This window comes from Homarus americanus, unplaced genomic scaffold (assembly GCF_018991925.1).
Source record: "Homarus americanus isolate GMGI-L3 unplaced genomic scaffold, GMGI_Hamer_2.0 scaffold29478, whole genome shotgun sequence".
Taxonomy (NCBI): Eukaryota; Metazoa; Arthropoda; class Malacostraca; order Decapoda; family Nephropidae; genus Homarus; species Homarus americanus.
In genome coordinates, this window is record NW_024747997.1 from 739,637 (window position 1) to 756,706 (window position 17,070).

Genomic DNA, 17,070 nt, shown 5'->3' on the forward strand with positions numbered 1-17,070 from the left:
GATAAAAAATCGCTATATATGTGCTATATTTTAAATTATTATTGTTTCATGATTTGCTTAAATTTTTACTTAAATATTCAACACCTAATAGTAAGGTAATTTTTGCACTAATTCGACCAGCAAAGCTCGCCGCCAAACTGTTGTCCATTTCTTGCAACAGGAGAAATTCTGATACTTAACCCTTACATCAGTGCAATTCATAATCAAGTTACCTTCTTGTCCCTACAGGAGATACTGAAGCTAATTATGAACATCCTAGTCCTCATGGTTCTCACTGCAAAGTACAGAAAGACATGATGGCCACCTTCCTTACTGTTAACTTCCACATATGATGGCCACCTTCCTTACTATTAACTTCCACATATGATGGCCACCTTCCTTACTATTAACTTCCACATATGATGGCCACCTTCCTTACTGTTAACTTCCACATATGATGGCCACCTTCCTTACTGTTAACTTCCACATATGATGGCCACCTTCCTTACTATTAACTTCCACATATGATGGCCAACTTCCTTACTGTTAACTTCCACATATGATGGCCACCTTCCTTACTGTTAACTTCCACATATGATGGCCACCTTCCTTACTGTTAACTTCCACATATGATGGCCACCTTCCTTACTGTTAACTTCCACATATGATGGCCACCTTCCTGTTAACTTCCACATATGATGGCCACCTTCCTTACTGTTAACTTCCACATATGATGGCCACCTTCCTTACTGTTAACTTCCACATATGATGGCCACCTTCCTTACTGTTAACTTCCACATATGATGGCCACCTTCCTTACTGTTAACTTCCACATATTCCACATATGATGGCCACCTTCCTTACTGTTAACTTCCACATATGATGGCCACCTTCCTTACTGTTAACTTCCACATATGATGGCCACCTTCCTTACTGTTAACTTCCACATATGATGGCCACCTTCCTTACTGTTAACTTCCACATATGATGGCCACCTTCCTTACTGTTAACTTCCACATATGATGGCCACCTTCCTTACTGTTAACTTCCACATATGATGGCCACCTTCCTTGCTGCTAATTTCCACAGAAGGGTTAAGGAGTTGAATGGTGACACTGGAACAATCAACCATAGCAGTTTTCAGTTTCTTAATTGATGTTTCACTTACTTAGTTGTAGCATTAACAATTATATCCCCCACACCAAGCAACCAACCTACTCACTGTTTTCACTAAGTTTTAATATCTTTTATTATCTTTAATTTCTTTATCATTTGGCCTAATTAATGAGGCAGTCATTCGTCTTGGTTCTCAATTCATTTCTCCTCCCACCACACAAAAAAAAAAAAAAGAGAGAGAGAGAGAGAGAGAGACTAAATAACATTTCAAAAGCATACCTATAACTTGGACTCATGAGGATTCCTTTATCAGCTGGAGGAAGTGGTACAGGCATGAAACGACGTTTCTTCCTCAGTCCACGTTCATCATCTTCATCATCATCATCGTCATCATCCCCAATAATTTCATATTCTGGAACAGGAGACCCTATCACCGGGACCTCAGACATTGCTTCCTGTAATGATGGGAGGAAACAATTACAGTGAGGAGAAATGGGAAGGAGTGGCTGTAATATTTCTTTGTTTATACAGTGAACCCTCAAAGATCCGGACTAAAAGGGGGGACCACCTGTCCGGAAAAGCCGATTGTCCGAATCTTCGGGCGAATGTACTAAATGTATAAAGACGATAAATAATTATATAAAAAACACCAAAAATACAGTACATATTATCCTGACTTCTGGGGTTAGTTATACAGACTTTCTCCTGTGAAAAAGCCAAAATTTTGAGCAACATATTACTGTACTCATTTGTACTCAATGTACTACTGTACTCTAAAGGACTAAAAATTTTATATTTCTTAGTAAAATATGTATTGTCTATATTAAAATTATTTGCTATCTTGCAAGGATTCCAGCAATGCAAGCTATATTCTGCTAAGTTTAGTCTGAAATTGTATAAGATAAAAACTTTAAGCCTAAAACTACCTTCACCACTGGAAAAGGGGAGGTGAAGTTAACAGCCAGGCAGGGGGAGGAGGGGAGGGGGTTGAGGTGAAGTTACCCAGTGCATATTTATTTATCTGTCATATAGAGGGAGTTAAAGTTTTTGGCTTATAAAATATCACATGTTTTTCGTTTTTTTAAATCGCGGTTTTGACCATTCGTGGGTTTTTTTATTAAAAAATTATATATACAGTATATATATATATATATATATATATATATATATATATATATATATATATATATATATATATATATATATATATATATATATATATATATATATATATATATATATATATATGTATATATATATATACTGTATATATATATATACAGTATATATAAAATATCCATAAAAAAAAAAAAAAAATCGCGCCATTTTCGATATTCCCTTGTGTGGTGCGGCAAACAGATGCCACCCTTTCCCACCTCAGACACCCACTGCTCCGAGAAGCCTCAGTCCACACGTGCCTACTGTACTGTGAACGCTACTGTGATTACCTCTTCTGTTTGTCCTCCCACGTGCATTCCACGTGGCTCCGGGATGTAAGCCAGCCTCATCAAAGGCAAATATTACTAGCAAAGACTCTAAAGTGACCAAGAGATCAAGAATAGTGAGGACCTTAATGGGAAAAACAGTTTTATTGGGCAAGCTCAGAGGTGGTATGAGCTATGACTCGAGATGTGGTGAAGACTGATAATTCATTTGTCAGAATACAAGTCTTCAAGTGGAGGAATGTGGGTGGAAGAGGACTGGCTGGCTGGCATGACTGCGTGAAAGTGGGCAGACGCCGGGACAGCAGGGAGAGGCTGGCAATGCGGGTGTTGCTGACCTCAGCGAAAGATAAAATTTTGTGTTTACTTGTAAATAATTTTTTTTGGGTATATAACTGTGTTTACACTTTTCCATTATTATACTGTACTACAATATGATTAGCTTCAAATAATGATGTTAGCAAATGCCGGTACAGTGCATCAGTGACCACTGGGCCGTGAGTGGACAGAATGGCGTGGTTAAGTGCATGACCTACCTGAGCTGTTTGGTGGCCACAGGTACAGTGATTCCTAAAAGAGTATTTGTGGTTTTGGCTTTTCACGGGGGTTTCAGGAACGCAATTCCCGCGAAAAACATGGGATTACTGTAGTACATTTGAGTACGGTACAGGTTTGCCCTTAGGACAATTATTTCTTTTACTTTTTTTCACAATATGGATTTAGGATGGTGTGTGCAAGTAAATGAGTAAAAATAAATGAAGAAAGTTTGTATATCTACCCAAAAATACGAGTTGAAAAAATTGTACTGTACTAAAATGTACTACACTAATAGACAAAATATTTTATCTCTTGTGCAAAATATATGATGTCTATATTCAAATTATTTGCTGTCTTGCAAGGATTACAGCAATGCAAGTTATATTCTACTAATTTTAGTCTGCCATTTTATAAGATAAAAACTTTAAGCCTAAAACTACCTTCACCCTGTTTTGGGAATGCTTCTTAGGGAGGCTTCTTAGCCCAGAACCCTCAATTTATTTTGTTTGAATCTTCCGAAATCTGGAATAACCAGGCCCAGACCTTCGAGGGTTTACTGTATATCAAAATATAATAGTTGCATAAGAGAAGTGTAGTTCCATGTACGAATTCTTAAAACATTCAACAGTATGTCGGCCACGTATGAAAACTGTTATGGGAGAATGTGAGACTTCAGCTGGTCACACCGCATCACCATGACATTACAATCTCATTCACCACTATGGACATACAGCACCTGTACCATACTTTGAATTTTCACTCCTTTCACCTAAACACAAATGAATTAAGTCTATTTTTTCATTTCTTGTCTTTGATGTTATATAATGGTGATATGGCAGTCTTATAGCTACTGTATTTCTAATGTACAGTATCTCAAAAAAGTATTTATTTCAGCATAATCAATATGATGTTTGGTTACCAAGTGTAGCAGGATCGGTAAGTCACAGAGCCACGCGCACCAACCCTCCTGGGACATCATGAATTGCATGTAGCATTTGGGAAATAATCGAACCAATCCTAGCAGCTAGTTTTTTGAGACACTGTACTGCACAATACCATTGAAATTCAATACTGTACTGTATCAGGAGCACATACTAGACTTGATGTTAGTGTGTTGTGTGGTGGTGGACACCTGCTTTATCAGTTTATAAAGAAACTGGATGAAAAGATAAAAACTTGCTTGGATGAAGTAGTTTCATCTTTTAATTATAGGATGGACACATGATATCCTTCTTTTTTCTTGTTTGTTTCTTAAGATATGAATCATACAAGTCAGGTGTGACATTTGCATATGTATGTAAAGATCAACCTACTGTAATCATATAGTGTTGAGTAAAGTGACTATATTCTGAAGAAAAGTTTGCCTCCATATCCTGTAGATTTGATAATCAAATAGATCTTTGGGGAACCAAAGCTAAAAGAAACAAAGGAGTATAATCAACAACAGTATGTGTACTGTATATGACTAACATCCATATGACACACTCACTAACACCATTCTACACTGCCTACTCAACATATTGCACTGCAGACTCATATACAGCAGCCCATATTGGTCAATCTTTTGGGCATGGTTGTCTAATTAAGCCTTATAACAAAAATTATATTATTTTGTATTTAATATGAAAACAATGAAAATCAGTTCATTCGTGATAATATTTGTTCTATTTCATTTAAAGTTTTGTTTTCCCTTTGCTAAAAGCTAAATTACAGTATACTGTATACCTAAAGTGTGTTGCATTAGGTTAGCAGTGATGATGGTTTTCTATAATTGTTAGGGTGCCAACCCGGGGGACAATGAAAGGCTGCGTCCATAGTCTGTTTATTAGCGAAGGTGACACGGGAGAACAGACATGTTCACACAGCTTGGAGGCTGAGCCAGAACTGACAGTTGAACTTCTGCCGTTGGCAGACCCATACTGTTGCCAAACTGGCAAAGAACCTGTCCAAAGTCAGCAAAATGATACATAAATGACAAAGTTGCAAACTGAATACATACAAAATGAGTGAAGGTTCATTTCAATACTGTATACAACTGATATACAAAAAATAGATCCATTATGACAAAATACTAACACATGAGTGATACATGGGGGAAGTCCTTGTCTAAGGGACAAAACCCTGAAGGTGCCTGGGAGCGTGGGCCTCTCGGTGGGTGGCGCAGGTGCTGTTGTGACGTCAGGGGTGGCTTCGGGTGCGGTGGTGGGCGTTGAGGGGTGGAAGTGGCGGCGATTCCTGATCGTCGTTCGTCCGCTGCCGTCCAGGCGGATCAGGTACTGTCTGGGGGCTGGTGACTTCACCGCCACCCCCGACCGGTGGTGGTGTCCTGCAGTGGTGTGTTCAGGTAATGCATCAGGGCCCTCGCTGCCTTGTCCATGTCTAGGGAAGCCCCCTGGACCCGTTTTGCCCCTCAATAGTCTTTTGGCCGACTTCACAGCTGTCTCAGCCCGGCTGTTGGACTGTGGGTAGTGCGCTGATGACACCCTGGGCGTTACACACCAGTCTTTAAAGAACTTCGACATTTCGGAGCTCATCAAGTTGGTCCCTCCATCGCACGACAGAACCTCGGGGATACCAGACTGTTTGAAAAGCCTCCTGAGGGTGGACACCAGCTTGCTGCTTGTGGTGCCATTCGGTAGGTGCTCCATCTCCAGCCATCCCGTGAGCCGGTCCGCATATGCGAAGTACGTGGGCCCGTCCAGCTGGAACAGATCAGTTGCAACCTGCTCGAATGGGTACTCCGGCGGTGGTGTGGGTATCAGGGGCTCGGCGTGCGCGTGTGTGTGGCCCGCTGTAGCATGGAGTCGCGGTCCTGGTGCCCTGCGTGTAGGCTCTTAAGCACTGCACGTCTCAGGGCTGAGAGGATCACGAGCCATAGATGTCCTTCCTCATGGGCGAACACGGCCAGGTCTCCGTGGCACGACAGGTGCTGCCGCATCTTGTAAAAGGGGCCGAGAGCGAGCGGTTCACCATCCTTGCAGTCCGCCCAATCGCCGGCCGACATGCGGGCCTGTAGCAGCCTGTATTCGTTGTCGCACCCGGCTTCTTCCTCCACAAGACGCTGGTCCACAACGAATGCGTCTTCGCCCTCCGTGGCACAAGCCGTGGTGGCCGCTACTGATGCACACACTGCCTCGTCGTCCTCCCTGTCAGACTCATCAGGTTGGCCGCACAGTATAGGGTACCTGGAGAGAGTGTCAGCTGCGCAGTTGTCTTTTCCTTGCAGGTACTTGATGCGAAACGCATACATCAGCGTCTTCTCTTTCAGGTTGAGTATCCGTGGGTTGCCGATGTTCTTGAGTTCCTTGTTTTTGAAGATCTTCGTCAGCGCGCAATGGTCAGTGACCAAGGCGAGGTCCGGGCACCTGAGCAGGAACAGGCGGGCCTTCTTTAGGCACCAAGCAATGGCTAGTGTCTCGCCCTCCAGAGTGAAGTAGTTCTTCTCAGCTGGCGACTGCCACACAGAGTTAGCTTCCAGCCACCCTTGCATCATCGGGGCGTCTCCGGCGTCCTGCACTGGCAGTACTGTTACAATACAACAAAGTCTGTCGGCTGTAGTCAGTGAGCGCCATTGTTGGCCGCGAGATGCCGTAATACCGCAGCCCCTCTGCAGCTAGTTTGCCCACACCATCCCTTGTCTCTTTGAAAACCGCCTGCAACTGGCTGTCCCAATATACCCTCTTGCTGGCGGGCTTCTTCAGTAAGTCGCGAAAGGGCATCATCAGGGGCGCGACAGCGATGAACGGGGCCACCTGGTTCACGAGGCCGAACCAGGATTGTATATCGGTGATTTAGGGCTTGGGTGGCATGCGGAATTCGGTGATGCTGCTGATGAGGTCCTGGTTCGGCTGGTAATCTTTCCAGTCGAGAAGGTAGCCCGAGTACGTCATGCTCCTCCTGCAGAAGCAGAACTTGTCGGGACTGAGAGTGACCCCACCCTTCACACGTCTCGAAGAAATCGCACATATGCCAGAACGCGTCGGCGATGCTGCGGTTGTATAACAATGCATCGTCGACGCACTTCATTTTCCTTGGTATGTCCACCACCACGTTGTTGAAGCATCTGGTGAACGCGTCCTGCGCCGCACAGTGGCCCATGGGGGTGTGCATGTAGCGGAATCGGTCCCAGGGGGTAATGAATGTTGTGAAACTCTTGCTCTCGTCATCAAGTGGGATCTGGCGGTACCCCGAGTATGCGTCCGCCACCGTCTTGAATGCGTGCTTTGGGATGCTCGAGATCATGTCGAAGGGAGGCCAGGTGTGGTGGGTCTCGCGCTGACTCGCCTGGTTGGGGCGCTAAAAGTCTACCGTCCTGCGCGACTGCCAGTCCTTTTTGGGCACGACCATCATTTTGTCAGCTCTCCAACGGGCACAGACTCGATGCTGCCCCTTGTCACGCCTTCCTCGAGCTGCTGGCGAACCTTGTCGTAGAAATGGTGGGGTATTGTTGCAGACGTGTGCACCGCGTACAGTTTAGCGTCCGGGAGCAGGTGAATGTGGTGGGGAGGTCCTTGCATCTCGGGCAGTGGGTGTGGTTCACAGCGAATGCTGTATACCCGAAGTGCTCAACAAACTACTTCTCCAGCCTCTCCACATTCTCTTCTTTCAACTCGCATGGGAGCGTCATGGGTCGGGCAGGGGGGCAGGGCTCCTCTTCTATGAGCCCAGTGGCGCCGACTACTGCGGGTGCACTAGGGAAGTCGTCTGCACACAAACAAAGACAGGTACAGAGACTGGACGCCTTCCGCAAAATACAGGCGCATCCCACGGTGACTTAGCATTCCTTGCTCCTGAGCATGTTCACGCCCCCTCCGGCGATGTGGGCCACATCCAGGTGGTGTGGTTCTAGCCCAAGAGCGTGGACATGTTGCAGCCTGACCAGACACACCTGTGCGCAGTGTCTGCTATGGCGCGCAATTGCTGCACCTCCTCCGCCTCGCTGCAGCTGATTGACACCGTTAAACTGGCCGTGTCCTTCGTCAGGCCTGCGACCACAGCTGCGCCCGAGGTGCTTGTGTGGGCGCTGGGTTGTACTGATGACTTGCAGACGTGCGCGAGGTGTCCCTCCAGGCCGCACTTGTAACAGATTAAGTGCAGCGCAGGACACTTCTGGTTGCCAGCATACTTGCCGCATTCACACGTTTGGCAACGTCGCTGAGGTCGGGCGCAAGGAGTACCTGCGTTGCTAGGCGATGGCGTCTCCGGTTTAAAGAGGTAGACTCCGGCGCCCGCCACTGCTCCCGCAATACTTCACTTTTCATAATGGGGTTAGCGAGCCCCATCAATTAGTTTCTTCGCTAGCATGTAGTCGTCCAGGTTAGACTCACATGCGAGGCACTGAAACCTGCACTCCGCAGCCTTAGATCTGCACCTCACTACATACCTGGATACGCTGTTGCCGGGTTCTTGTGTGTTTGCGAAAAGATCTGCCCATGCACCCACAATGCACTTTGGGCCTACCACAACACTTTCTACAACCCTTATGGCTTCCTCCACGGTCAAGTCATCATAGACACACCTGTTCACTCGAAAATCAATGCTCTGCCGCACCTCCATGTCACTCAGAAGGCGGACGTAGCCTGCTGCCAGAGCCTGTGGCTAGTTGCATCCGTAGCTGTAGGTGGCGATGCTGAATGCCCAGGCTCTGAATTCGGTAGGAGACATGTCCATGGATGCCTTGCCCGGGGCCACCGGGGGCAGGTGGGCACCCTGCTACCTCGGCCTACTGTGGGGGTACAGGGTACAGCAGGCCGGCTCCAACACCTTGTAAGCCGCCATTGCTCTGTGGCGATGGTACTGGGCCAGTGCTGACGACCACGTGTGGACTGCGTTCCTCGCCACCCTCGCTGCTCCGATGATGTTGGTCTGGGAACACCACTGTAGATGTCGGTGACGCTCCTTCCGGGCCACCCGTAGAAGTACACTGGGCCACGTTAGGGTGCCAACCCGGGGGACAATGAAAGGCTGCGTCCATAGTCTGTTTATTAGCGAAGGTGACAAGGGAGAACAGACATGTCCACACAGCTTGGAGGCTGAGCCTGAACTGACAGTTGAACTTCCGCCGTTGGCGGACCCACACTGTTGCCAAACTGGCACATACCCCGACTATAATTTACATTATGATTACCATACAATATTTAAGATGGAGCACATAATAAGTTAGTACAGGTAATGGTCAGGTTCATGAGTGTCCATTTGGGGTGGGGGGGGTGCAATTACACCCCCTGGGACCTGGATGTAATCCTTGTTCGCAATATGTGTAAGATATTACAGTGCAAGCTTTTAAATGAATTGTTTGTTCCTTAATGTTCCCACAACGGACACTTGTGGCAAGCCAGTACTTTTGACAATTCTTCTGTGTGTGAGAATTACGATGTCATTGGTAAGAGTGGCAACTAGTGCTTGAGCCTGGATGGCTGACTCAGGTATGATCGTCATGATGGCTACATCACAGAGGAACTGTCTATACCTGGTGTAAGGTCATGACGAACCCATAACCGCTTGTCATCAAAACTGACTGCATTATTTTACAGTACAGTTAGTTAATTTAAAAATTTTCATAAATACTTTGCATATTGTTATGTAACTTAATCAATAGTGGGATTTATTTATTTTTTTAATAACTAGTATCATATTTGAGTAACTAAACAATTTTTCCTGTACAACACAACACTACACACATATATGAACACCATAGTCTATAGTATTTGTTAATATTATTATTCATAAATGAAAAAAAGAGAAAAACAAATACAGTGGAGAGCTCTGAGTTAGGTACTGTTAAGGATAATTTTTTATTTACATCTACTGCCATGGAAGTGATTGACAGCTTTCAGCGTGCTTCAAAAATCTGCTACAATGAATTCATGTATACCAAGCATGTCACTTGTAAAACAAAGTAACTGCCATTTGCGCAGTTAAATGATATCTACAAAATCGATAATTTTGCTGAGGAGTTGCAGCCCTAGTTTGAAATGTGGACACAGCATCAACATTCCCAGAAGAAAACCACATCTGATTCCAGTGCAACCTTGTCCTTGATGGATCTTTTGAAGCAGTGTGATTTGTTTCCTGCTATTCAAGAAGCTCTACTGATCTCCTTGACACTTCCAGCTTCAACTTGTGAAGTAAAGCGGTCATTTAGAATACTGAGACATGTCAAGACATGGCTTCAATCAACAATGTCAACTGAATGCTTGTCTAGATTGTGCATGCTCAGCATGCATCACCAGAGGGTGCTAAATAAAAAGAAAGTCTTCATTGAAGATGTGATTGATGGTTTTGGAGCTGATAGGTGCCACCTACAGTATTTATTTAACATTTGAAATTGCACTGCTATTTTTTTTTTCATTTATTGGGCACCCCCCTACATCCTTGTGTAAGGTGAAGCGCAGAAGCGTTTACAGCGCACAACAGGGAAGCATGCTAAGTTCATGCTTGCCTTATGTCTCATGAGTTAAGGGCGGAGAAGCATGAAGAGTCAATGGTTTATGTCTAAGCAAGTTATTGGAAGTTCCAACAACTTGTCCCTGAATACGAATTTGCAACTTTCGACTTACAGCAGGTACCTACTTTGCTACTAGGTGAACAGGGACGTAGGGGACTAGGAAGAGTGTCCAAACAACTTCCGCTGGCCCGGGAATCGAACCCGTGACGTCTTGCTTGCGAGGCAAGAACGGTACCGCTCTACCACCAGCTCCCTAATGTTATGAGCAAGTCACAATCGTGACAAGACAGCTAAAATTGACCATCCCTAGATTTTCAGGATTAATGATATCAAATTAATTATTTTATTTAGTTTTTAATGCTTAAGGTCAACCCTATGAAAATTTTAGAGATTAAAGAATAATTTGGTGATAACACTGATAAGTGATATTGTTAATCATACAAAACTCGAAAGTAACTCGATTATACAGTACTTGATCATACTTTATACGGATGTAGTATACACCTATTTTGAAAAACTGATATGGCAGGCCTTGTCTTGCTTTCATGCATCCTCCTGGAAAATGTCTTGAGGACACCCATGGTCAGGTTAGATATAACAAGGGTTCAAAGGACCTTGGAACCATGAACCTAAAATATCAGGTGTACCACATTTATGTACAGAATGCAGGACCATAAACCTGAATTATCGTGTACAGTACTACATCATAAAACACTTTTTGACAAGAACAAAGCACAGTACTGTCCCACAGACTTTAAGAACCAACAATAAACAGATATTAAATGGTTATAGCATTACCTAAAACACAATATATATGCTGCACAGTAAAGCCTCAATTAACGACGGTAAAGTGTCCTCTAATATTGCAGTGTAAGGTGAATCATTGTATCATGAATCATATTTACCATTAAAATATAGCAATAATAATGAGATGCATTCTCCAGTGTGACCTTTCATAACTTTTGCGTGGCTTTTAACCCTCTTTTCCCCGATAACAATACAATTAATGAAAAATGCCAACTATATTCTTTAAATAATGTTTATGAATGCAGCTTATACAATATAAATCAATAATAATAAGATCACACAAGAGGAGATGGGACGCTATTGTTGTTGTCTTGTTTACACCCATAATGTCAGTTATCCATCTGAAACAAGAAAATAAGACCCTGGTTGTTGCTATAGTAAATTTAATGTAAAGAAATATGTATGTTTTAATTAATGTTATTTAATGTACAGTAAAAGTAACCATTGACATTAGAGAAAAGGGGAGTGATAGTGGAACGGCAATGTATACTTGTGCCCTCAAGGAAACCGCGTCATTTATCTTATTAAGAATATGTACAAGACATTCATTATTGTTTATTACTGAATTTGTATTTGATTGAATTAATGTTTATATATGCAAAATGAACAATGCAATTAATTAATAATAAGTAGAATATTATAACACACAAGAGGAGAGGAGACAGCATTGTTTTCGTGAATGTTTACAACACCAGTGACGAAGGACGATGGTTCTACATAAGAAACTGAAGAAAATAAAACCCTGGTTGTAGCTGTAGTAAAATTAATGTAAAAAATTAATATGTATGTATTCAGTAATGTTATTTAGTGTTAATAAATGGAACAATAGAAGTAGCTAACCATTAATGGTAAAGAAAAAACAAAATAGATTGGGATTGCCAACGTATGTGTGTACAGTATATGTAAAAACATCGTCAATTCTCTCCATAAGAATATGAAAGCAACACTTATTCCTGTTCATATATGTTTTAAATAATACTTACAAATGAAAAACAAAAAATCAACTCACAAATGGTGGTAAAGTTTAAAACATAAGGACAGCCAATGAATATTGTGCGAGTTTTTACTCAGATGATTTCATCAATCAGTTTCAACTCTGGCTGAAGCTGAAGCTTTCCATAAAGATATCATAGCTGTTGCTGAAACTGTTACTGAACCTGAAGTTGCTTATAATGCTGAATTTGATGGTGTAGCTAAAGTTGATGGTTTAGGCCTTTGAATAATAGAGCTGTCGAAAGAAACTTTTTCAGCGGCTTTCTTTTCTTATTATACTTCTTTATGTAGAGGTCATATGTATTTTTAACATCCCTGTTAATTTTAATGCTTTGTTCTGTAAATGGATCCACTTCAGAAAATATGTTCATTGCTTGCTCCATATAATATCCACAGACCTTTCATCTTTTTCATATCGTTTTAGCACATCTAGTTTCTCGGCTAAACTTTTACACTTTCTTTTAACTTTTGAACCATCACTACCATCACTTGCTCATGTTGAATAGGAACGCAAAAAATGCCGTAAGAAACCTGAGAATGTTTTTTCTCCTTTTCCTGTTCAGATGAGTGAAAACAAAGGGCCCGCCAGCTGCAACTGTTTATACTAGTGATGCGGCTTCACCACTCACAAGCCCGGCAGCCTCTGTGCGCAAAGCGTGTAATTTTGTTTATTTGTATAACACATATCGGGATTTAGTTATTATTTATATGAAAATGTAATTTTACTTTATTTTTTTATAATATTTTCGTCGTAAATACGAAAAAAATAATGGTGTAAATTAAATTGGGTCCTAAATTAACCAGGCTCTTAAATATGAATCATCGTTAGTAGAACCGTTGTTATGGGAGGCTTTCCTGTACAGTGGTCCCTCGGTTAACGAGCACAATTCGTTCTAGAAGGTTGCTCGTTAACCGAAAAACTCGTTAACCGAAACCATTGTTTCAATGGGTTTTTGGGTAATTGGTTCCAGCTCACCGAAAATTGCCTAAATTCAACAAAAAAGGTAGAAAAGTACACATACTTTGAGGTGTGTATGTTGAAGGCTCCTGGATGATGATGATGATGGGAATTAGAATGGGGGGGTGGAGGAGAAGGGAGAAGAGAAGGCATTGGGGTGGAAGAGAAGTCACCCCATGGTGCCATTTCACCCATAAAATTTTAGTTCACTTGGTGTAATTCAAGATTATTTTCTTTAAATCAACACAAACATATTTCAAAATGACCAATAATTTGACTGGAAACAGAAAAAAAGCGTTTATGTTGAAGAGTCTCAAACAGGATGTTCCTTCCTCTGAACCGATAAACAAACTGACGCCAAGCTTGGTGTGTTGAGTGGCTGTTTGGCGTGCAAAAAACTAGTTTCCTGTACTTCAATTATGTTACAATAATTGGTAAAATGACTAAAAAATTTAATATAAAACTTTTAAAATTATTGAATAGTATAAACTTCTTGATATTTGCTAAAATGGTAAAGAATTTAAGCCCTAAAACCGATTACTGTATTGGCGGACTAATACTACAGCTGGTGAGCAGCCAAATGCAGGCGAAAACATGTCGGGAAAAATTCTTAAGGAATTCGTTAACCGAAATTTTTTCGTTAACCGAAGTGAAGAATCTTATGGAAGGTAATTCGTTAACCGAAATTTCATTAACCGAGGCGTTCGTTAACCGAGGGATCACTGTATGTACTACTAATAACCCAGAGGTGATGCACATCCAAAAAAAAAAAAGGTTTTGATGAAATTCAGACTTTTTCATAATACTACAGTAGTTCATTTAAATCTGCAGGGAAAAAGTAAAAGGCATTTTGGAAATATTCCAATTTAGTTTCAGATAACTAGCTTAAAAATTTCCTGAAGGATTCCAATATGACGAGTAATCAAACATAAAAGGCATGTAATAAATTCTAAAGACCATATGAAATGCAGGTCTGATGTCTCCCAAGGAGGGATACACTGAGTAAACATCTGACATGAGAGATATTATTATACTGTATTTTAACTTACTCTTATCAGAACTTCATCTTCAGTATCTGATGACTGTTTTTCCTCTTCCTCCAGTAGTTGTTGTTGTTGTTGTTGCATCAACAAATTATGTTCACGTTCTTTGTGTCTTGCCTCACGCCTGGCTTCCCGCTCACGCCTTCGTTTCTCCTTCCTTTCCCTCCTTTCCTGCTTCTCCCTCTCCTTAGCTGCAGCAGCAATTTCTGGATCCATCATGGTTTCACCAATGCTTGGCATTTGCTGTATAAATTTTTTTTATTAATGAACATAAAAATGTCATATTATTTATTACAGTAGTCAATACTATACTGTGCTAATGTATCCCAATAGTTGCATAACTATAGCTGGTTACATTACAGCATTTTAAATTTATCAAGATATTACATGGGTAATTATTGGTAAACAAACCTGTTGCAGTAGAGATATTATCCGTGCAACTGGCAGCCCTGCAGCATGAGCAGAGGGTGACAGAGTAAGTAAGGACTGCGTTGTACCTGCAGGAGTGGTGGGGGGAGTTAATGAGGCAGTAGGAGCCACCTGAGATACAACAGGTGAAGCTATAGAGGATGGGACAGGTACTGGAATTACTGAAGATATAGACGATGGGACGGAGGATCTGGCTGCAGGGGATGTGTCACTGGGTGATGCCAGGACTGAGGTGGGAGTAGAGGCAACGGGAGCAGGAACTGGAACTGGTGAGGAGCCAGACATGCTCACCACACCTCCAGCCATGACCTGCATCACACTGCTCATGCCCATCAATCCACTATTGGACACCGGGATACCTGGCACCACTTCTGCCCCCAGCATCTGCATATTCTCTGCTGGCACTACCTGTAATGTGCAGTTATTTAACCAGTTTAATAAGATTCATAAACTACAAAGCAACATACAACCTAAAATGTAGAGCAATGATTAATCAGCAAAAGAGACTCACAAGAACACTGAGGTTATACACAATTTTTCCATTCATAAATGAGAGGCATAAATAAAAATCTTTCCCAAGCATTATGACTGCTAACAATCTACATCTTCAGTTGCCGAGCTAAAAAGAAGCAAAAGATAGTTTACTGTACTTCACATTGATTCACTATTTTACAATGAGAAACAGTTGCCATTTACAGTACCTGCACTACAAAATATGATTAAATGAAATAAAAGGTGACTGCATACCATAAGAACAGAAGACCAATATGATTAAGAATATCACTTTACAATACGAGGTCCAATACAAAAATAACGAGACTGACCCTATAACTCGGGAACCAGGCGTGGGAGGGGAGGAACAAAGAAACAGTTATTGAACATGTTCTAACCTGTCACAGTGTGACAGGCTCAACTCGATCGCTACACTCAGTACAAGTGGACGCATGTTGAAGTATAGACGTGTTCTTATGCTTGGTCAGAAAATGTCAGACTGCAAAACTGAGCAACGAGTTAACATCAAGTTTCTCTTTAAACTTAAGAAATCCGCAATGGAATCTTTTCAATTATTGACTGAGGCTTACAGTTTTTGAATAGCACAAACGATTTTTGGAAGGCAGAGAAACTGTGAAAGATGATGACTGCCCAGGCAGTCCACGCACAGCAATTAGCGATGACAACACTGAAAAAGTGCAAATGTGATTAAAAAAAAACGCAGGTTGGGTGTTCGAGCAATAGCTGAGAAAGTTAATTTGGATAGGGAAAGTGTTCGACACACTCTAACGGAAGAATTGAACATGAAAAAGGTTTGTGCAAAAATGGTTCCAAAAAATGCTGTCAGATGAACAACGCGCCAGCCCACAACGCTTTGTCTGTGACCCAGTTTTTAGCCAATAAAAACATCACTGTGCTTGAGCACCCGCCCTATTTGCCAGACCTGGCTCCCTGCGACTTCTACCTCTTCCCAAAGATCAAGTCCGTGCTTTGAACTGCGACAGCATTGTATGCAGCTGTGTGTCAACTCCGAAGGGAACTACATTGAAGGCAATCACAGTTGATTTTCTTAATTTGGTAAATAAAAACTTACAGCACCAGTCTCGTTTTTTTTGTGTCGGACCTTGTACAGTAGAATGTTGATTTAAAGTGATTCAATTTAATATTATTGATTTAAAGCGACACCCACAATTAAGGCCAATGTTTAAATTTAAAGCGAATCTTTCCTATTTTGCGCGAGTCAACCCGGTGCATCATATTTTAAAATTCGCGCCTAATGTTTCTCTGGGCACGCTACACTGTCCTAAGGACAAAGCTGTACTGTACATGTACTCAAAATAATGTACTAAATAATTACCAAAATTTTTGTTTAGTGCAAACTATAGCATGATTATATTCAAATTAATCACTATCTTATAAGAATTCTAGCAATGTAAATTATATTCTCCCCGGTCACTTCTGTGACATTTTATAAACAAAAAACAAAAACTAAATCTACAGGACATAAATAAACAAATAAATATTTCACTAGACCTTCAGCGCCAACTGTCAAACATGTCACCTCCCCTCCCCTCACTCCCTCTCCCCCATCTTCCCAGCCAGGGTTTGGTTGTTTTAGGCTTTTAAGTTTTTATCTTATATAATATCACAGACTAAAGTTAGGAGAATATAATTTGCATTGCTAGAATCCTTGCAAGACAGCAAATAATTTGAATATAAATGTCATATATTTTGTACAAGAGATAAAATTTTTAGCCATTTGTAATAAGTTTCCCAATAAAAACTAAAATTTGTATGTCTAATGCGAACTATAGCATGTTTATATTC

The 17,070-nt window shown here is 41.8% G+C and overlaps 1 protein-coding gene across 3 annotated transcripts in view; it reads right to left on the reverse strand.

Moving 5' to 3' along the window:
• LOC121879913 (serine/arginine repetitive matrix protein 2-like) overlaps positions 1-17,070 on the reverse strand; it is a 97,018-nt gene that overhangs the window by 14,144 nt on the left and 65,804 nt on the right. For 2 of the 3 annotated variants that reach the window (XM_042386710.1, XM_042386711.1), the window contains 3 exons: positions 14,734-15,159; positions 14,329-14,565; positions 1,375-1,550 (listed from right to left, as the gene is read on the reverse strand). In XM_042386710.1, coding sequence (XP_042242644.1) covers positions 1,375-1,550; positions 14,329-14,565; positions 14,734-15,159 — 839 coding nt within the window. Of the gene's footprint in view, positions 1-1,374; positions 1,551-10,674; positions 11,670-14,328; positions 14,566-14,733; positions 15,160-17,070 lie in introns of those variants that run through there. The other variant, XM_042386712.1, reaches the window with a different exon arrangement.